This window comes from Panicum virgatum, chromosome 9K (assembly GCF_016808335.1).
Source record: "Panicum virgatum strain AP13 chromosome 9K, P.virgatum_v5, whole genome shotgun sequence".
Lineage (NCBI taxonomy): Eukaryota > Viridiplantae > Streptophyta > Magnoliopsida > Poales > Poaceae > Panicum > Panicum virgatum.
In genome coordinates, this window is record NC_053144.1 from 47,493,221 (window position 1) to 47,511,912 (window position 18,692).

The following is an 18,692-nucleotide window of genomic DNA, read 5'->3' on the forward strand; positions in this document are numbered from 1 at the left end:
GGGATTTACGGGCTCACCTGTGCACATACTGAGTCGTGGCAGAGATCCATCTAAAACTAGGAAGGCTCCCAAAATAAATCAGAACCCGAGGGACCAAAATTTAATTTTTCAGAGTTGGCAGGGGCCGCGCGAACGCGTACCCCCTCTGCCACAAATTATGACGTCCACTCTCCCACTTGGGGAGATGGTAAGCCAACGCAGCCACCAAGTGCAATGTGGGCCATTGACCTAGGCCACGGGCCTTCTTGATCGCCCGTCGACCCCGTCCAGGTAAGTATGTTGCAACGAGGGCAGGGGCGATGGTTATGTAGCCTCCTCCCTCGTCCCACCCTCCCTGAGGCAGCGAGGTGGTACTAAACGAGACGCGCCTGCCGCGCTGGTAGCTGCCGCGGGAGGCGGTGGAGTCGATTCGTTCTCTCCGTGGGCTGTTTCCGCGGCCCATGTGGACAGCCCATAAGATTTTCGGACTCGTGCGCGGCGCGCCGACCTCCCCTTTTCGGTCTCTCTCGCCACAGACGGGCGCCACTGCTTAAAATTTCCCCTCTCTCGTTTCCCCCGTTCACTCCGCCGCTCCCCCAATGCCGTCGGGGTCGGGTTCCCGGGGGAGGCGGCCGCGGCGGGCTGGGGAGAGGGCTGCTCCTCGTGTGATACTATTGATGAGCTCGTCCTCCTCGGGTGAGGAAGGGGACTGGGAGGAGGAGGAGGAGGAGAGCGAGGGATCCAGCGAGGGGCGGAGGAGGCATGGCGGTGGGGAAGCTAGGGTTTCGGCGACGGAGGGTAAGGCATCGGCTAGCGGAGGCGAGTCGGATGGGCCGAACCTACCCAGCTGCCCCATATGTATGCTCGCATGGACCGCCGACGGCGCGCATCGCGTGAGGTGAGGACGAATTGCACGCTTCATTGATTTCGTTGATTTGTGAACAAACTCGCCGTCTCGCGTGGCCCTGAACTTGTCGTAATTTGCTGATCTCTTTCCACCGTGAATCAACTGAAACCATAGTTTTTGGAATCGGCTTGCTGTAGCTTCTGACCAGTTGTAACTTATGCTTCAGATCTCAAACTGAGACCATAATTTTCGGAATCATGTGCTCTGTAATTGGGTGTAGTATGAGAGGATTTCTACGAGTGTACAGTTGCTATTTGTTCTAGTGGCCTCTGTATCTGAATATAAGTGTATTGACTCGCTGGAGATTACTTGAGCATATCACTCTGCCTGATAGGCAAATTAATTGAACGCTAGGAATTATGACAAGTGAAATAGCATTAAGTTTACGATCAGTACTAGTAACTGTTATGCGGAAAGGGTAACTGTATGACTAGTATGGAGTCGTGTGTTTCTGGGTGATTGGGTCCATTAGTCCACCAGCCTGGGAATCATGGTTGATAAAGGCATTAAGCATGTCTAGGGCCACGGGTTTTATTACTATTTTCTAATCATTTGGGCATTTAGAAAATTGCTAATGATCCTATAGTATTCTTATTATGTGCTTATTTTTTACTTTTGCTGATTTGGTGGCGCATACCTGCTTATTTTCAAATCATTACGAGTGGTGGGTCTTAAATTGCTAACTGTGTTGTATCCCACATCTAGTTGCATTCCCTGTGGGCATGTCTATGGCAGATATTGCCTAGAGAGGTGGTTGCTACAGTGTGGCAAGAAAAAAGCACCGGTATGCTGCCTATTTAATTGTATCAGAATAATAATGTTATTTGGGTGAATCCTTCTGATTGATTAGGTCTGTTATTTCTATACTTACTCAGTGTCCCCAATGTGGCAAGAGATATAAAGAAAACAACATTATCAACCTCTATGTGCCAGAGATTGCTGTTCCCAATAATGATCTTGAAACGGTTAGTTATGCTTTACTTTTTGTTGGAGGTATATGTCATCATCTAGTAATGCTTATTTGATTTGTGCAGCAAGTATTGTTGTTGAGAGAGAAAAATGAATCTCTTGAGAAGCAAGTAAGCTCCCTTTTCTTTGTGCGATCTTCATTTTTACTTGAACCTGACATTAGTATCCTGTCCCATAGCAATACTTACCGCAAGTTGCATATTCTTTTTGCCAAAGCTTATATGTTCTTAATGCTTCCACACAGCAAGCAAAATTACTTGAGGAGATAAAAGAGCATAAGGTACGTGGCCAGATGAAATATTTTTTTGACTAACCAAATTGATTTTCTGATGAAAAAGTAGGGTTGCCCTTACTGATGTATTTCATAAATTAAATTGAGCAATATTTCTGTTTATAAACCTTTTACACGCTCAGCAGAGTGCCATAATTAATCCTTTCAGGTTTCCTTACATTACCTGCAGAGGCAGATTATGTTGCAACAAAATGTAATGTACGATACAAGCTTGAAGAGACAGGTAGAGCACTAGTAATGCTCAAATTTTAATAGTTAGTCATAGTAATAAAAGTTCCATGTTAACATTTTCTACGATTAATTTTGAAGAAAAGGACAGAGTGGATATCAGATGGAGTGGCAGATGCTGAGCCAATTGCCTCACTGGAAGACATTGACCATAGAAATCACTGCAGTTTTGTTCTCCAGGTCTGTTTTAGTGCTATCTGATTACCTATTTCTGTTTTACTTTATCTTGCTATGTTGAGATTTGTTTTCTGGTTCAATTTGGTTATGCGGCCTAATTTAGCTATAACTGTGTACTGTTACTCATGAAGCATATGCCAGTCTCTTTCATGCCAACTTCAATCGCACAGTCTATAACAGTAGATTATGAAGAGATCTTATCATTCACTGACTCACAATCAACAGCTATGTTTTGTAGAATGAGTTTTTGGTTGATGGAGCTCGGGTCATGGGCATAGATGCATCAAGTCAGACTATACTCACTTCTGGAAGGGGACCTGGAGTTGGTGCTGAACACATCCTTACAAAGGTACATGTCTAAACAGATTCTTTTGCTTAATGACTCCCGATGAGTTATGCTTTTTATTGCAATTTTTGGTTGCTTATTGACCTTTTGCAATTCAATTCTTTATTTCAACAGATCAGCATGTTTGCTAGACAGGGAATGCAGAAAATCGACCTCCCTCCTGATACTAAAGCTATTAGGGACATCTGTATACTGCCTAGGGGCCATGCTGCTTTTGCATCACTAGGCAGGAAGTTGTCTCTTTTCAGGTCTGTAAAGAAAGTGCCATAGTTTTATCTCACTATTTTCTTGCTAACATTTACTCTGATATCTGACCTTTGTGCTTATGTTTTATATCTCAGCATGGCGACCAACAATGTTGTCCTTCAATACAATCTACCGGTGATTCTTTAACCTTTGCAATTTCACAAAACTTGCAAGTACTTTTATGCTCTTCTGCTGATTCAAAAACTGCTACCAAAAGTTTGTTCCTGCATATATTTCTTCCTAAAATATTTAAATACTATAGATGGTCCTTTCTGTTATTTAAGGCTGGGTATCTGCAATTCTGTTTCTATTTGTCCTGTTGTTGTATCTCTAGGTCTTGGATATCAGAAAATCACTTACGGCAAACACTTTAACCTTCAGAATATTAAAAAGGTGGCTGACAGTCAAATCACTTGTTTTTGAGTTTTGGCAGAGACATGTGTACTTTTTCTTTAAATTAAACTATGGAAAATGTGGAATTGCTTAAGTAAGCGAATTAGTGAATATGTATTGCCGTTACTAAGTAAGAGAATCAGCAAAAATGTGAAATTGTTTATGATGACCTGTTAATCTTCTGTGTTTCAATATCTTTCAGGCTCCTGGTTGGTCCTGCTCAGGGGATCATACTAGTTCGACTTATATTTATACTGGATTACAGGTTGACTTTTCAGTAAGCTGTTGTGATTTTATTAAGTTTTTTTGTGCACTTTTGGATGGCTGAATAGAAATTCTTCTATAAAAAATTTCAGAATGGGATGCTATTGGTCTTTGATATTCGTCAAACTTTAGCACCTTTGCATTGTATGTTGGGTCTATCGACACATCCAGTCCATACAATTCACTCTATTGTAGATGGCAATGGTTCCAGAAAGGTTTTTTCTGCTTCTTCTATAGGACCCTGCATTTGGGATGTTGATGGTGGTGAAGACAGGTATGCTTTTAGCTTTAGTTTGAAAAGTCCATACACAGTCCCAATTGATGTGCTTCTCATGGTCTGAAACGTCGGATTTGGTTATTTGTAGCTCCTATGTTGAAGTTTGGGCTCTTTTTCAGGCCAAATTTGCTAAGTGGGATGGAAAACCAAGGGATCTGCATTTCTCTTGCATGCGCCCCTCCATCAAGTGATCTCCTGGTGGCTTCCTACCGCCCGAAAGTTGAGCTCCCAGATGATAACGCCACACCCCAAGCGATTACACCACAATCACAGGCACCCACTGGTTCAGGAAAGCTAGGGCGCCATACACTCCTGAGGAGGACCACCACAACATCCTTTGCCAAGGACCAAACCTGCAGCGGTAATGTAAGCGACTTGCGAATGTCAAAGTCCGCAATCATACCATGTGGAGGCAATCAGCATCTCTTTGCCTATGGTGATGAGTCGCTGTACGGAGTCCGGACATGGCGGCTGCCTTCGTTTCAGACATACACCGATCTCAGGCCCCACAGACAACCGATCCTTGATCTAAGGTTTGCTGAAAGTTCAACTGGGGAGAGGTACCTTGGGTGCTTAAGCGTCGAGAAGCTGCAAATTTTCACAGTTAGGTAGCACAACAGAGAAAACCGATTGACTTCATTCTTTAGCTTTGCTTTGCTTTGCGGTAGCTTTGCATGCTAACTCTGTACACTGGGGAGAGGTACCTTGGGTGCTTCACTGGCTTTTTGGTGTACAAGTACAGACCACTATTGCTCTGTACAGTTTTTGCTAAATGGTGTGTAAAACCAAGATATACAATTTCGTAAGAGGCTCCAGTATATCACTGGCAAGTGCAGGGATTACATGTTCTGGAGTTCTACTGATGCTGCATTGTGCCATAAATCAAGGGAACAAATGGGTAGCGGTCTGTCGCACTTTAGATATGCTTCTTGCTATGCTCACTCGCCGATATTTTCAGTTTGTATCGTACCATCATTGCACGTCACTAGGCCCTACACGTCACTATAAGACGTAACATCAGGCATTCACTTGTTCTTGACATTCTTTCGACCAAACTCATTCAGGATTCATTTTTTCATACCCTTCTTTCGTATTGAAGCAATTTGCATCCTTTTCCACTGTTTATTTTTTACTCCAAGTTGCATTGCGCTTAGACACGCGTTTGATTTGGTTATGAATGGGAGCTGCAGTTGCAAATTGCAACGACCCTCAGCTCTGCAGTGTGTTCAGGTTCAGGTCAGCACTCGGGGTAGAGCGCGTGGTCCCTGGATGAGTCGAGGCAGTAGTAGTACACCATGGAGTTCCGCTGCGCCCACCGCATGGCGGCCTCCTGCTGCGGGCTGAGCGCCGCCGCCGACCCCGACGGCGACGCCGGCACGGGCCGGCAGCCCCCGGCGGGCGCGTCCGCGGCGCACCCGCCGATCTTGAGGTCCGCGAAGCGCGACACGAACGGCTGGTACCGGTAGTCGGCGCGGTAGCGGCCGCCGTCGGTGGCCCAGTCGGAGGCGTCCCAGATGGAGCCGTACGCCCACATCTCCCGGTCCGGGAACGTGGCCTCCGTCTTCCTCTCGTACCGCCGGATCGGCACGTCGTCCACCAGGAACCTGCAGGCGACGAACCAATCGTGTAGCTTGCATTGCAGCTCATGTGACCGTACAAACAAGAGAGATACTAGAGAGAGAGAGAGTTACAGGATCTGGTCGGGGTTCCAGATGATGGCGTAGTGGTGGAAGTCGGCGGTGGGGTCGAACCAGAGGTGGAACCTCATCTCCCGGCCGACGATGGTGCCGTCGCCGCTGCCGCGCACGTACACGTTGGTCTGCAGCGTGTACGGCTCCCCGGGGACCGTACCCAGCAGCTCCATGTCGATCTCGTCGTGGTGCCCTGGGTACTCCTCGCTGTTCGACAGCTGCAGCAGCGGCCACGCATTGCATCTCATCAGGCATCATCAGCACCAAATCCCAGCAGAGCATCAGTGCTCTGCTCACCATTGCATTTGGAGAGACAGTCAGAGAGATGGCTCACGTAGAAGGCGGTGTTGACGCCGGCGGTGTAGCCCGGCTGTACCCTGACCGACGCGCCGAAGTAGCCGTTCCGGTACGCCCGCGCCGACTTGAACCCGCTGCCGGAGCTGCGGTCCATCCACAGCGTCAGGGACCTGCCGTCCGGCGAGACCGTCTGGTGCTGCGGGCCCCACAGGGTCCGGTAGCCCTCGGAGAAGGCCAGCGGCCGGAGCGTGGCGCTGGGGTAGTATCCGGGGGAGGGAGGCTGCTGCTGGCCGGCGCAGGGCCGCAGCTGCAGCGTGAGCAGAGCAAGCGTGCATGCCAGGAGAAGAGGGAGAAGAGCAGCTGCCTGCTGCACCGGCCTTGCCATCTGGTGATAGTGCTAGACGTGCCTAGTGATCTAGTGTCCGTTGCGTGTGATAAATCGATAAAATTTCGGTTTGCAAGAGGTGTTCTTTATAGCCGAGATCAGGCCTGTATGGTAACGGTCCCACAGAGTAGGAAAATGTTGTTAAGAATTCATTTTTTAAGAAGTGAGTGGGGACAGATTTGCGAGATTATTGATTAGGTGCCCAGGATGAACAAGTGAAAGTGTACTACGAGTGAACAAGATCTTGGCCCCAAAAGAAAATGCAAAGCACTCGCATACTGTCACCTCCCACACAAGAAATATTAATGCGTCGCACACTTTCTTACGTGAATCCCTATACTTTTGGTTTCAGTTATTCGCAAACTCTGGTCGTGTGAATACTGAGTAACTGAACCTGGAACACGTACTAGCATTTGGTTTGCAAACGCCTCCATGCTCCATGTTTATTCTTCCCATTGGCAGTCAAGTATGCTATGCCACCACGCTTTGGGTTTATTACCCGCCAGCAGCAAAGAATAAAGAGACGAGATTTGGTTACTATACTAGTAACTTTTTGTCACCCCTTCCTTTTGATCCAAGTAAAAAAAGGAAAGTAAGTTCTTTCCTGCATTATTCAGGTTTGGCATTTAGGTCCCAGACGGTCCGAATTATCGGCAAAAAAAGGAAACTACCTGCTTGCATGTACGCTGCCGCAAATCTGTCCAAGACAGCTTCGTCGCCAAAAAATCTTAATTTTCTGAAGAAAAAAAATCAATTCCATGTTTAGTGCAATTTTAGGCCATACACATGACCGCTGTTCACCATCACTACCGACACACGGTTCATTGACATACTGAAAATGATACGCCACTGATCGCCTCAGCTTGAATGATGGTCTTTCTTTTTGTGGTAGCTCACAACTTGGATCATTTGGCTAATCAGTACGCTCACCAGTAGGCAGCAGCACTGCAAAATTTCAAAGATATGATTTGCACCAACTAGATCTTCGCTAGTGTATCACTATTCACTTGGACCGATGCTGATGAGTTGGGTTGTTTGGTTTGAGGGGCTAAATTTTAGACCATGTCACATCAAAAAGAATCTTAACATTTAAAAGTATTAAATGAAGTCTAATTACAAAACTAATTGCAGAACCCTGGAGCTACAATGCGAGACAAATCTAATGAAGTATACTAATCCATAATTAGTGAACCATTACTGTAGCATTACCGTAGCAAATCATGGATTAATTAGGGTCATTAGATCCGTCTCGTCAATTAGCACCCATCTGTCAAAAAAAATTATAAATAAATTTTATTTGATACTTCTAAATAGTAAAATTTCTTTTGATGGGACAGGGACTAAAAATAAGTCGCTGGAAATAAACAGCACCTTAGATTGTACGACTGCTAAAAAAAAGTTAGATTGTACTGAAAGCGGCAGAGCTTAAAGTCGAGGACAAACTCTTGAAGCTCAACTATTGACGAAGTATGCATCTGCACGGCTGCTCCTTGGCGTCGTCCTCATCGTCACAGGCAGCACAGGAGGGCCAATCATGAGATTCAGAGCTCATCGTCACAAGCGCACAGAATGCCTTTCTGAATTCTGAAGGTGAATGATCAGCTTCAGTTTCTGACTGTTCAGCTCGATGCAATGGCCTGAAACCCCCCCGACCCAACTGCTGTTCAGTTGGTCTTCAGAACTGGATTGAATTGGACCGATCACACTTGATTCAGCAATCTGCAGTGCTCAAACAAGATAACTGATAAAACAAATACTCTGCGTTTCGGTAGCATCTTTTTATTAAGGTGGTAGCATCTTTTTATTAAGGTTTACTACAATATTCTACTGTCAAACATAATCTCTTGTGCAGATAGTAACTGGTGAAGAAAGTTTTCTGGAATGTGTTAAACTGCATGTATTACCTATTGGATCAGTATGATCGAGGGGGGCTAGATCTAAAGAATCTAGTTTCCTGCAGATGCATCCATGTGGCCTCAGTGTAAAGTTTTGTTGCTTGTTCCAGTTTTGTACTCTAGTTTTTGCCCCTCCTTTTTAATACAACAGGCAGCTCTCCTGCCGGTTCCGTTTCAAAAAATAAAAATATATAAACGACCAATCCAATGAAATTTTTGTGGACCCATGCTTAACATGTTCATAATCTTGAGCAACAATTAGTTATATGGCATATGCATCTTTAATACTTGGGCCCCTCTATGGCACTTGACATATACAGCAGAACACCGGGGCCCGTCTTTAGTTTGGCTTCACTTGCCGACACTAATGAAGAAATGGGAAGCAGAGAAAAAACACAGCCTATCTACATGTTGAAATATAGCACATGATTTCTTCCTGGGAAGAAAGTAATGTGAACACTGCTTGAGCATAGAATAGTCAGCAAAGTAATGTCAGTTCTGGATTTCAGTTCTAGTGTTCTTTGAATATTTGAACCTCTTCTTATATGTCTGGGGACAAAAAAAAAATTGGAACCTCTTCTTATATGTCTGGGGACAAAAAAAAAACATTGGAACCTCTTCTTATATGTCCGGGACAATAGGGATTTTGATTTGATCTTCCACGATAAATGATCTCATGGGAACAATAGGAAAGTACGACTTGATCTCATGATAATCTTATCAGAGACACTGTATGCAACTGTACCATTGTGGATTCGTGGTGTTAATCGAAATGGCAAATGACTGACAAGAAATCAGAGCAGCAGCGAGCTAAGACAGCAGAACTTAAAGTAACATTGCGAGTCTTGGATACAAATGCAAGTTCAGGTACATATAATATATTTCAGTGATATGGACTAAAAACAGGAGTCCTTGCGGAGAATTATTAGTGTTTTTGCGCATACCTGACCAAACAACCTGAACTACTTCCACAGTTCAGCATGTTTGCTCCAAATGTTCTTGTCTAGGTTCTTGAATAATCTTATATAACATTTGCTAAAATCTGAAGAAGACATGGTGATTGCTGGGACAAGCGCTAGGGGCACGAAACTAGGCGATTTAATCAGACAAGTGAAAGAAGAATGCACTTGAAAGTCGGTTCATAATGAGAGTGAGAGAGTTTAAGATCACCAATAGCAACAACTTAGAACCAGTCATAGTTGAAATGCTTGTGCCATTACAAACCAAGCATTTCGTCGAACAGAATGGGGCACCAACCTCTATATCCCATGCCACTGTGTGCCATGGTGGTACGACGGCAACGATGAGTCGAGGAGCATCAGCATCAGCTGCAGCGCGGGTACATCGTCCTGAGGGCGTCGACAACCGGGCGGAAACCGTCGCGAAGCGGGACGACGGAGACGGCGCGAAATCGCTCGTCCGCGGCGCCGGCGCTCCTTTTGTTCCTGGCAGCAGGCGCGCGCAGCACCACCCGGCACATCTCCCCGCGCAGCGCCTCCGCGGCGGCGCGGGCCGAGCCCGGGTGCGCGGCGAAGAAGCGCGCGAGTTCGTCGGCGGGGCAGCCCATCAGGGTGCGCGCGGCGCGGTTGAAGAGGACGACGGGGACGACGCGGTCGTGCGTGGCGAGGGAGAGGAGCAGGCGGTAGACGCGGGCCGGGGCGGGCTGGCCGCCGCCGCAGGCGAAGCAGGAGGCGGCGCCGTTCGGGAGCGCGAGATCGCAGCGCGGGCAGGAGAGGTAGGAGAAGTCCGACGTGTCGGCCGCCACGATGGTGCAGAACGGCGGCGTCCAAGTCCCCGCCTCGCCGCCGTCGGTGCACGCGACGAGAGGCATCTGTTCCGTTCGGCCCAAGCCCAAAGCCCAAGAGCTATCTGCTGCTTACGGGGCCCGTTAGCTCTCCGCACAAGCGGCCGCTTTTCCTGGACCGTCAATTTCCGATCGGACGGTCGGAAAGCACGTGCGCTCGCTCTCTGGATAGCCTGGATCTGCGCCTTCTTCTCGGGAGACATCCGTGCAATCAAGCTTATGGTACAATCACTGTGCAATCCAACTAAAAAAAGTCTCAAAAAATTTTAAATTTTTTTTGAATGTGCATCTCAACCTACTTCATCTATATATACAATTTTAGGGTCAAATTCGTCATCCTCAGGAAGTTAAAAAAGACAAATTTAGGTTGCATTTGAACTATTACTTTTGTCAGAAAATTTGTCTTTTTTTAATTTCTAGAGGAGGACGAATTTGATCATGAAATTTTATATATAGATGAAGTAGGTTGAGATGCACATTCAAGATTTTTTTTAGAATTTTTTAAGACTTTTTTTAGTTGGATTGCACGGTAATTTTATATATAGATGAAGTAGGTTGAGATACACATTCAAAACTTTTTTTAGAATTTTTTAATATTTTTTTAGTTGGATTGCACGGTGATGATTGCACCGTAAGGCACAGGATATGTCCCCTTCTTCTCGACCTGGTCGCACGCTCCGCTCGGACCAATCCCCCAATCCGGACACGCCTCCGACGCCGCCGCCGTGCTCCTCCGGCGACCTGCACCGGAGCTCCCTCGGGGCTGCACGGCGACATCGCTGCGCTGCATCCGGAACTCCTGCTTCGCCCCGCTGGATATCCGCGCATCTTTTGGTATGCCCTAGCCTCTGTCAATTTCGCTTGCGTCTCTAGAATTGGAATCCTGCTGCTAGACCTATTTCCGTCGTCTTGCTCTTTCTTAGTCGGATTAGATGCCAAGCTGCATCTCCTTTGGCGGTTATTGCCTATGTGGTTTCGCGGCCCTAGGTTTCTTTCCCGGACGCTTGTGTCTGTAGCGTGGAGGATTGGGGCGGGGATCTTTTTTTGCGACGGGAGCGGTGTGAAATTGATCAAGCACTATTCGGCAAGGAGTCGTCGTGTTAAGGTGATGGTGGAGTGGGAGGAATTTCGAAAGAAACATAGTAAAATATGCCGGCTTGTTGTAGCGTGTTGGAAAAATGGGATATTCGTTGGAGGAGACTCAAGACTAGAATGCACTTGCCAGATGCTATGACTTGAGAGAGGGTGGTGGGACCGTGGGAGTTAGGGTATCCAGCGAGTTGTGTGACCTACTGTTGGAACTTGAGCATCCTGTAGTGAAGGTGGTGGTGATTGTGGAACTTAGGGTTGGATCTCAGTCTGGTTTTGGCGTTTTGCTGTGGACAGGAAGGACGAAGAGCAGAGGTTGTGGTGTTTGTTGGAGTGTTGAAGGTGCTGATTGGCGTGGAGTTGAAGTTTGGAGTTTAGAGGAAAGATTTCGTGATGAGCAGCCGCAGCCCGCAGCCGAAGGACCGCAGGATGCGTACCGAGCGCACCTCATACCGTGACGCACCATATCGGAGGGACAGCCGCCGTGGTCCGAGCAGGTTTGAGCTTACCTAAGTCAAATAGGACGAGTGTTTGACATTGTTCATCCAAGCATTACTGCTTCCTCTCGTTATTGTGTATATATTGGCCCAAACGCTATTGATCAGGTTTTACGTGAAGTTTAAGTTTGTGCTTGTGGTAGAATAACCATAATTATTTGTTTGATTTAGATGTAAATGGTTTGAGTTATCCCACTATGATCACTTTGTGCAGCATAAGTAAAGGGCACTTGATATTGGGTCATGATAATACTCTAATTTATCTGCAAGTCTAGTAAATAGAAGTGTGACACAATATGGTAACAGTGGTTTAAGAATGGGTTCATGTTTTTGCATGGTTTGAGGAAACAACCTTTGTGCGAGGGTTGTAATTGGACATGAGTCATGACAAAAATGGTGTAATTACAAATCAATTTATGTGAAGCTGTAATATAAAATTATCCAGATGTTTGGAAGTTTATTATGTATCCTATGGTTATTTTTTGTCTGTCTGTTGTGCAGGTTTCATAATGATTTGTGCAACAACTGTAAGCGTCCCGGGCATTTTGCTAGAGAGTGTCCTAGCGTGGCTGTCTGCCATACCTGTGGGCTTCCTGGGTAAGAACTCTCCATTATTCTGCTTACACTGATGCTCTTTTAAGTGTTGAGTTTTTCCATCATTCATTTATTAGCATGTGCACTTTACTTGTACTAGTACATACCATGTGCTTTAAATTAAAGTGCACCTGAGGTCCTTAAACTTTTCTTGGATTCAGATGCCAACTTTTGAGAGTTTTATGGGCCTACTGGTGTTTAAGAACCCCTAGTCTGTTGTTATAAGAATACTTTGTAGAACTTCCTGCCCCCCCCCCACCCCACCCCACCCCTGTCATCTCAGATGGTGCTCTATCAATTTATTTCATGATTTACAGTTAGTATTGTTTGGTTAAGTTTAACTATTCAGGGGCATTTTGTGCGTGCTCCATAGTGTGGACAAGGTGTGCATGTGTTCCCCTAGGGGCATAAGTCGATGTTCTACCTTATATTATCTTTTATGTTCTTGTCATCCTGGAATATTTCTAGCATCATTTGTTTAGTGAAGTTCAATGCATCTGTAAGCAATTCATTGTTGTCTTTGACTCTTATTCCATGAGACCTGATCTCAGATTCTATTTGATTTTTATATCTGTGAGATGATTAATTACGGCGACCTTGAAGCTTAAGCGATACATAATGCATTCCCTATGGCCATGCACCTTCATGTTTTGAGCTGATATAGCTTTTTCAGACTATTTTTTTTTAATGTTGCAGGCACATTGCAGCTGAGTGTTCTTCCAAAGGTATCTGCTGGAACTGCAAAGAGCCTGGCCACATGGCTAACAGCTGCCCAAATGAAGGGATATGCCGTAACTGCGGCAAGTCTGGCCACATTGCAAGAGACTGCACTGCTCCGCCATTGCCACCTGGAGAAGTGATCATTTGCAGCAACTGCTACAAACCAGGTCATTTTCGTGAGGAATGCACCAATGAGAAGGCCTGCAACAACTGTCGGCAGAGTGGCCATCTTGCCCGCAACTGCACCAATGATCCTGTTTGCAACCTGTGCAATGTTGCTGGTCATTTGGCCCGTCAGTGCCCCAAGTCTGATACATTGGGTGAGCGGGGTTTGCCACCTCCCTTCCGTGGAGCTGGCGCTCCCTTCCGTGGCAGCTTCAGTGACGTCATCTGTCGCGCCTGCAACCAGGTTGGCCATATGAGCCGTGACTGCATGGCTGGTGCCTTCATGATCTGCCACAACTGTGGTGGCCGTGGCCACATGGCTTATGAGTGCCCCTCTGTGAATCTCATGGACCGCTTCCCCCCGCGTCATTTCTGAAGGACGTTCAAGGGCAATTCAGATGACTTATGGCCCTCTACGTCAAGAACAATTTTACTTTTAATTTGTTTTTTATTTCTAAACTATAACGACTTCTAGCTATGTCAAATGCGATCTTTAGTTGTAATTCTGGGATATGCTATTTAGCTGTGATGTTCTGTTGAGGATAATATTTGTGGATGGGAATACTTATGAATACTGAATTCATCTCGTGAGATTTTGATCTTATTTGAACTTGAAACATCAGAGCACGTTTATTCTTATTAGCCTTTCAGTGTTGTAATTGGAGCTCCCTGAGTGAAAACTTTTGTCCATTAGAACAGAAATCGACAAAGGAGTGCAGGGGCGCGAGTGATAAATTATGCTGCTGATGGTTTCTTACTATTGTCTACACATTTCTGGGCCAAGGGGCTGGCGAATAGTTCTGAAGTGCTAATAATGTTAACCAATTTAGAATATTTCAATTTGCCATGGTACATCAGAAGTTAACTATTCAGAACTGGACAGAATCCCTAGTTGCAACTCGAAACACTGGGGCGCCCAGGCAAAGTTTCTCAGAAACTATACAGCAATTGATTCAGAACAATCAAAGCATGCGTCACCCAGGCAAAGTTTCTCAGAAACTATACAGCAATTGATTCAAAACAATCAAAGCATGCGTACAAGTTCCATAGAAGTACACAAACACTGGGAAACACAGGGAAGACTATCTGAGAGTTGCATTGTTATTGGTCAGCGTACAAGTTCCATAGAAGAAGTTCACAAACACTGGGAAACACAGGGCAATGCAGCTGAAAGCTGCGTGCCTGTTTCAGAAATCAGACGAACACACCACACATGCGCAGCCCAACTCAGGCTGATCTCCCATTTCGTGATGCCACAGTGAACTCGATGCCCAACTCAGGCTGATCTCCCATTTCGTGATGCCACAGTGAACTTGATCGATCATGGAGACACTCAGAAGGCACTGTATCAAGCAATCTAGTCCGATTTTGCATAGCTGAGTCCATTGCCATCTCCTTTCTCACCATCGTTTTGCCCAAGATCCTTCAGCTACATCCGGGAGGTCACATAAAAAAAGTTAGCTACTTAGTCAACTCAATAAGTTATTTAGCATATAGTAATCTTAAACATTTGAAATTCCCTTGTTATTTCTAAGGTACCATAGAAAATGTTTGGCAAAGCTGTCAGCGTAGAAAAATACCTTTGCTAGGTACGCCTTGTGGAATCTGTAACCCTGAAAGAACAAAGTGCTCAACATCAGAACTCTAACACTTCCGTCACTTCTTAGTACTTCCTTTTCGCCTTTTGTGTAAAAGAGAAACTTACTCTATCAGTCCCATACAGATAATCACAGTATGTGAAAACAGAAGCAAAATTGCTTTGGCTCTGGCCTCCTACATAATGATGATAGTCATGGTATTCTGCTCCGCCATAGAATGGAATATACTTCGTCAGAGTGAATGGGAAATCAAAGCTGCAAAATTATAAAACTAATTATGTTTCTCCTCATGGAAGGATCACAAATACAAAGTAGCTGCCATAGTGTCATGGATGGTTTTATTGGCCGCAGGCCTGCAGCAAAAATATAACAAACAATATCTGCTGCAAAATGGTACAAACTGAGGTACATCCTAGCTGAGATGATCTCATACAGGGGGAAAAACAATTTTGTAGTTACAAATGGATTGTATACAAAGATGGAGCAAACAAAAAGAACCCATGAGATATGTTTGATATTAGTAGATCTCAATCCAAGGAGTTACTCTAGACTTGGTGACATGGTAGTTAATTTCTATCATATATAGAGATGCTAGAATTTTTCATTGTCTCCACCTAAAATGAAGGACAAGAAATGTACCCAATAGTCCAGTACAATATGAGGAAACATGGTGAGTAAATTGTGTCCACTTATTGTCAAAAAGAAAAATAGATGCAATATACTGCAACATCATAATACTAAGAAAAAGCAATTTCCATCCACTAAGATATAAATCAAGCAACGTGATTGTTTCTACATGACCCACTGATAGACCTACGAGTCATTCGATTGAAGCTGCATCAATGAATCAGTGAGTCCTAAATTTGCCAAGCCACAACATATTAAAATTTTCTGTTCCAAGGTGCCTAGGTCGATCCCTATGTAGAAGCGAGCATAAACATTACTAGTCAGTTTTTTTGCTAAGCTCGTAGTTTTTTCTTGAATACGCAAAAGAGTTGTGTATCCTTATATTTAGAAGAAAATAATTTTTCTGCTAAGCTTTGTAGTGAAAAAAAGATCATTTAAAACATTCTGTTAAGGATTCATAGGTTGTATCCTTTTTGTTAGTGGAGCAAAACTGAGTATGTAACAAAGACTGAACATTTTATTCTAATTCTCAAGCCATTAAATTTATAAAATTTTAACCTACAACTTCAAATTCTGTAACTGTAAGTTTGTTTTTTATTAACAACCAAAGACTCAAAAGAGTAGCAGCCAATGCTATCCATGCTATATAGTTTCTTCATTACCAGGACCTCCCAAAGAAGTATATGACTAGAAAAAAATTCGCTGCTAGGAAATCTTAAACGGTAAACAGGTGGCTAAGAACTCTCAGGCTACTCAGTCGGTTATGCAGACATCAACACAAGTCCAATTCAGCTTCCAATTAGTGACAAACTCTGTTTGCTGTTGCCTACCAGCAGGTCATTGTCAGTGGAATGTAAGTCCACCCAAAAAAAATCATTGCAATATCACTCTACAGTATCATTACAAAAGCATGCCACACCAAATCAATAGTTGTATGTCTGTTCCAAAGATGGGGAAAAAATATAAACTTCGTACCCGCTGTGTGTATCAATAGCCTCCACCTGGCGGAGTACAATCCAGAGCCAAAACGTGATCATGTGGCCTGGAGCAATGGCTGGCCCGACAAAGGAGGGGATGCCAAGTATCAGAACCTCAGCCCAGTGTGCATATGGAGCTGCGAAGCCGATCGGCGCTGTGAACTCATGGTGGACGCGGTGGATTTTCTGGTACCCCCACTCCCCGTGGAGGAGCCTGTGGATCCAGTAATTGAGGTAGTCCTCAACAAGGAAGTATACCAGCAACTGCACCGCTATCTCTCCCAGGGACGGCAACGGAAGCTGTGTGTGAATTCCCACCATCTGCATTGATATTAAAGAGCATCTTTTTATATGAATATATAATTTAGCATGATGGAAGAAATGGAGGGAGCATCGGAGGAAAATTTTCTTCCGCCAGCCAAGAGTAGGTGAACTCAGGGGAATCTTCCAAATAGGACACAGCTAAGAAGGGTTCTTTGAGCAAAACCCAGATCAGGAATTCCGAAAACATGCAGAGAAATGTAATCAAAATTCTTGCATCTCAGAACAACAGATCGCTCAAGCGGGCACAGGGGCATGGCATGGGTATCTAAGCGCGAGAACAGTAAGGAAACGCGATCTCTTGTACCGAATCCGCCCCCAGGCCCCCAAATCTCATGAAGTAATCAGACACATTGCGTAGATTCACCGGACGAGAGCGACAGGACGGGCGCGGACGGACGGACCTTCACGGCCGGGTAGGAGACGAGCTGGAGCGGGCCGATGACGACGAAGAAGATGCGGAGGACGTCCTTGTAGCAGCGAACGAACTCGGCCCCGGAGAGCCGCACCCGGGGCTGCAGCTTGTACGGCGAGACGGCGGCGGGGGCCCGGAGCTCGAGGAGCGCAACGGGGAGCGGGGCCAGCGTGAAGACGACGAAGAGGAAGAGGATGTTGCAGCAGTAGAGGTGGTAGTCGGACACCCCCGCGGTGTAGCGGAACCACAGCGCCTCGGCGGGCGTCATGGCCCGGCCCAGCGCCGCCTCCGCCTCCGCCTCCGCCGCCGTCGCGTAGGGCAGCATCTCCGGCGAGCCGATGGAGAGAGACTCGAAAGATGCCCCCCCAAAGTGCGGGACCTGAGTGGCCTGTCCGCAATTCCCGGGGTTCGCGGCGGGCCGAGCAGCTTCCGTTCGCCGGCGCCTTCCCCTTCCTTCCCCCCGTCTGCTCTGGAGGAGACGAGGAGAGTGGAGTGGTGGGCCGGCGGAGGGGGGTGTCTATGCTTAGCGCGCGCGAGTCGGAGTTGTTGCATCGCACATGTACTCCGTACCCAAAGCGCTACACTTTTTCATTTGCTTCTAGGCCCATGATTCCTCCGCTGTGCAGCTAGCCTATCACATCGCTAGGAGAAGGTGAAAGCAACGGCTCGGTAGTTATGCACAAAAAAAATAACAAAATACTGTTTCAAAATAAGAGTGCAAATTAAATTTTGTTTGAACTATTGTGTTTCTTATAATAACATATTTAAAGAAATTAGAATAAATTAATTGTAAAATTCGGAACAATTATGATTGTTCAGAACATTTATAATTGTTCTAGCAAGATGTTCCACGAGATGCTGCTTCAAACATTGTGATTTCTCATAAAAATTATTATGGAACAAATAAAAGTGTTCCAATAAAAATATTGTTCTAAGAACAAAAAAAAATCTGAGAACAAAGTAAAGTGTTTTGTGTGAAGAAAATGTTCTCAATGAAAATCAATATTCTGAGAACAAATGAAAATGTTCTAAGCAAATAAGAAATACAGTAAATTTAGCAAATTCGTATATGATCTTGTAATAAATTGGACATATTTAAATTTTGATTTCAAGCTAATCCTCCACATTAACAGGTTAGCATGAGCCGTTGTTGCACGTGCTGGATGGCTGGCCACAACATGGGGTCAGTGGTGGGCCAAGGACATCATTGGGTAAAAAAAATACTTCTGCGATAACTCTAATCGTATTCGCGCGCGCTACAAATAGATTTCCCCCCGGCGGAGAGGCCGAGCGGCCCCCGCTTTATGCCGGCCGGATCCAGTCGCTGATGCGTGGGCCCCGGTGTGGGCTGTCCGGCGTCCGCTGTGCCGCCTTGGCGTGGTGCGACACGAACCGTTGGATGGATCCATCCCGTCCCCTCCTCACGTGAGTGGTTGGGCCCGTGAGGTGCCTCTCGGCTTTGGATCAGCCAGCGTTTGTTCTGGGGTGAGATGATTTTCGCCTCTCTTTTTTTGAGTTATAAAGATGATTTTTGCCTCT

The 18,692-nt window shown here is 45.6% G+C and overlaps 5 protein-coding genes and 1 non-coding gene across 9 annotated transcripts; 2 read left to right on the top strand and 4 right to left on the bottom strand.

Moving 5' to 3' along the window:
* Nucleotides 1-117: 117 nt before the first annotated feature.
* Nucleotides 118-278, bottom strand: LOC120653117. The gene has a single exon (XR_005666800.1). It is a non-coding gene; the product is annotated as a U1 spliceosomal RNA (small nuclear RNA).
* Nucleotides 279-501: 223 nt separating this feature from the next.
* LOC120651794 (E3 ubiquitin-protein ligase RFWD3-like) lies at nucleotides 502-4,939 on the top strand. Of its 2 annotated transcripts, none has more exons than XM_039929427.1 (13): nucleotides 502-877; nucleotides 1,592-1,670; nucleotides 1,762-1,851; nucleotides 1,921-1,965; nucleotides 2,100-2,135; nucleotides 2,296-2,370; nucleotides 2,457-2,555; nucleotides 2,791-2,901; nucleotides 3,013-3,146; nucleotides 3,240-3,279; nucleotides 3,740-3,802; nucleotides 3,894-4,075; nucleotides 4,198-4,939. In XM_039929427.1, the coding sequence occupies exons 1-13, from the start codon at nucleotides 579-581 to the stop codon at nucleotides 4,688-4,690; spliced, it is 1,746 nt and encodes a 581-aa protein (XP_039785361.1). In that variant the 5' UTR covers nucleotides 502-578; the 3' UTR covers nucleotides 4,691-4,939. The 2 variants fall into 2 exon arrangements, with proteins under 2 accessions (XP_039785361.1, XP_039785362.1); XM_039929428.1 differs by having other exon boundaries at nucleotides 2,317-2,370.
* On the bottom strand, nucleotides 4,855-6,524 carry LOC120651795 (xyloglucan endotransglucosylase/hydrolase protein 31-like). Its single transcript, XM_039929429.1, has 3 exons — nucleotides 6,104-6,524; nucleotides 5,770-5,987; nucleotides 4,855-5,682 (listed from the first exon to the last, which is right to left on the bottom strand). The coding sequence occupies exons 1-3, from the start codon at nucleotides 6,449-6,451 to the stop codon at nucleotides 5,316-5,318; spliced, it is 933 nt and encodes a 310-aa protein (XP_039785363.1). The 5' UTR covers nucleotides 6,452-6,524; the 3' UTR covers nucleotides 4,855-5,315.
* Nucleotides 6,525-7,719: 1,195 nt separating this feature from the next.
* LOC120651798 lies at nucleotides 7,720-10,311 on the bottom strand. Of its 2 annotated transcripts, none has more exons than XM_039929432.1 (2): nucleotides 9,604-10,311; nucleotides 7,720-8,506 (listed from the first exon to the last, which is right to left on the bottom strand). In XM_039929432.1, the coding sequence occupies exon 1, from the start codon at nucleotides 10,175-10,177 to the stop codon at nucleotides 9,671-9,673; it is 507 nt and encodes a 168-aa protein (XP_039785366.1). In that variant the 5' UTR covers nucleotides 10,178-10,311; the 3' UTR covers nucleotides 7,720-8,506; nucleotides 9,604-9,670. The 2 variants fall into 2 exon arrangements, with proteins under 2 accessions (XP_039785366.1, XP_039785367.1); XM_039929433.1 differs by having other exon boundaries at nucleotides 7,720-8,170; nucleotides 9,604-10,306.
* A 467-nt stretch (nucleotides 10,312-10,778) lies between these two features.
* LOC120651796 (zinc finger protein GIS2-like) lies at nucleotides 10,779-13,839 on the top strand. Of its 2 annotated transcripts, XM_039929430.1 has the most exons (4): nucleotides 10,779-10,984; nucleotides 11,537-11,736; nucleotides 12,238-12,333; nucleotides 13,027-13,839. In XM_039929430.1, the coding sequence occupies exons 2-4, from the start codon at nucleotides 11,633-11,635 to the stop codon at nucleotides 13,589-13,591; spliced, it is 765 nt and encodes a 254-aa protein (XP_039785364.1). In that variant the 5' UTR covers nucleotides 10,779-10,984; nucleotides 11,537-11,632; the 3' UTR covers nucleotides 13,592-13,839. The 2 variants fall into 2 exon arrangements, with proteins under 2 accessions (XP_039785364.1, XP_039785365.1); XM_039929431.1 differs by lacking the exon at nucleotides 11,537-11,736 and having other exon boundaries at nucleotides 10,802-10,984.
* Nucleotides 13,840-14,203: 364 nt separating this feature from the next.
* LOC120651800 (very-long-chain aldehyde decarbonylase GL1-10-like) lies at nucleotides 14,204-17,678 on the bottom strand. Its single transcript, XM_039929435.1, has 5 exons — nucleotides 17,143-17,678; nucleotides 16,416-16,738; nucleotides 14,921-15,068; nucleotides 14,796-14,828; nucleotides 14,204-14,644 (listed from the first exon to the last, which is right to left on the bottom strand). The coding sequence occupies exons 1-5, from the start codon at nucleotides 17,476-17,478 to the stop codon at nucleotides 14,573-14,575; spliced, it is 912 nt and encodes a 303-aa protein (XP_039785369.1). The 5' UTR covers nucleotides 17,479-17,678; the 3' UTR covers nucleotides 14,204-14,572.
* Nucleotides 17,679-18,692: the final 1,014 nt, after the last annotated feature.

Bases quoted from the DNA above. Each gene is read 5' to 3' on its own strand.
- LOC120651794 (XM_039929427.1), top strand. From the start codon at position 579: ATGCCGTCGGGGTCGGGTTCCCGGGGGAGGCGGCCGCGGCGGGCTGGG. The intron at 2,556-2,790 runs GTCTGTTTTAGT...TATGTTTTGTAG, and splicing joins ACTGCAGTTTTGTTCTCCAG to AATGAGTTTTTGGTTGATGG. The intron at 3,280-3,739 runs GTGATTCTTTAA...AATATCTTTCAG, and splicing joins TCCTTCAATACAATCTACCG to GCTCCTGGTTGGTCCTGCTC.
- LOC120651796 (XM_039929430.1), top strand. From the start codon at position 11,633: ATGAGCAGCCGCAGCCCGCAGCCGAAGGACCGCAGGATGCGTACCGAG. The intron at 11,737-12,237 runs GTTTGAGCTTAC...TCTGTTGTGCAG, and splicing joins AGCCGCCGTGGTCCGAGCAG to GTTTCATAATGATTTGTGCA. The intron at 12,334-13,026 runs GTAAGAACTCTC...TTAATGTTGCAG, and splicing joins CATACCTGTGGGCTTCCTGG to GCACATTGCAGCTGAGTGTT.
- LOC120651795 (XM_039929429.1), bottom strand. From the start codon at position 6,451: ATGGCAAGGCCGGTGCAGCAGGCAGCTGCTCTTCTCCCTCTTCTCCTG. The intron at 5,988-6,103 runs GTGAGCCATCTC...CCGCTGCTGCAG, and splicing joins GCGTCAACACCGCCTTCTAC to CTGTCGAACAGCGAGGAGTA. The intron at 5,683-5,769 runs GTAACTCTCTCT...CGTCGCCTGCAG, and splicing joins TGGAACCCCGACCAGATCCT to GTTCCTGGTGGACGACGTGC.
- LOC120651800 (XM_039929435.1), bottom strand. From the start codon at position 17,478: ATGCTGCCCTACGCGACGGCGGCGGAGGCGGAGGCGGAGGCGGCGCTG. The intron at 15,069-16,415 runs GTACGAAGTTTA...ATAATTTTGCAG, and splicing joins GCTATTGATACACACAGCGG to CTTTGATTTCCCATTCACTC. The intron at 14,645-14,795 runs GTATTTTTCTAC...TCCCGGATGTAG, and splicing joins ACAAGGCGTACCTAGCAAAG to CTGAAGGATCTTGGGCAAAA.
- LOC120651798 (XM_039929432.1), bottom strand. From the start codon at position 10,177: ATGCCTCTCGTCGCGTGCACCGACGGCGGCGAGGCGGGGACTTGGACG.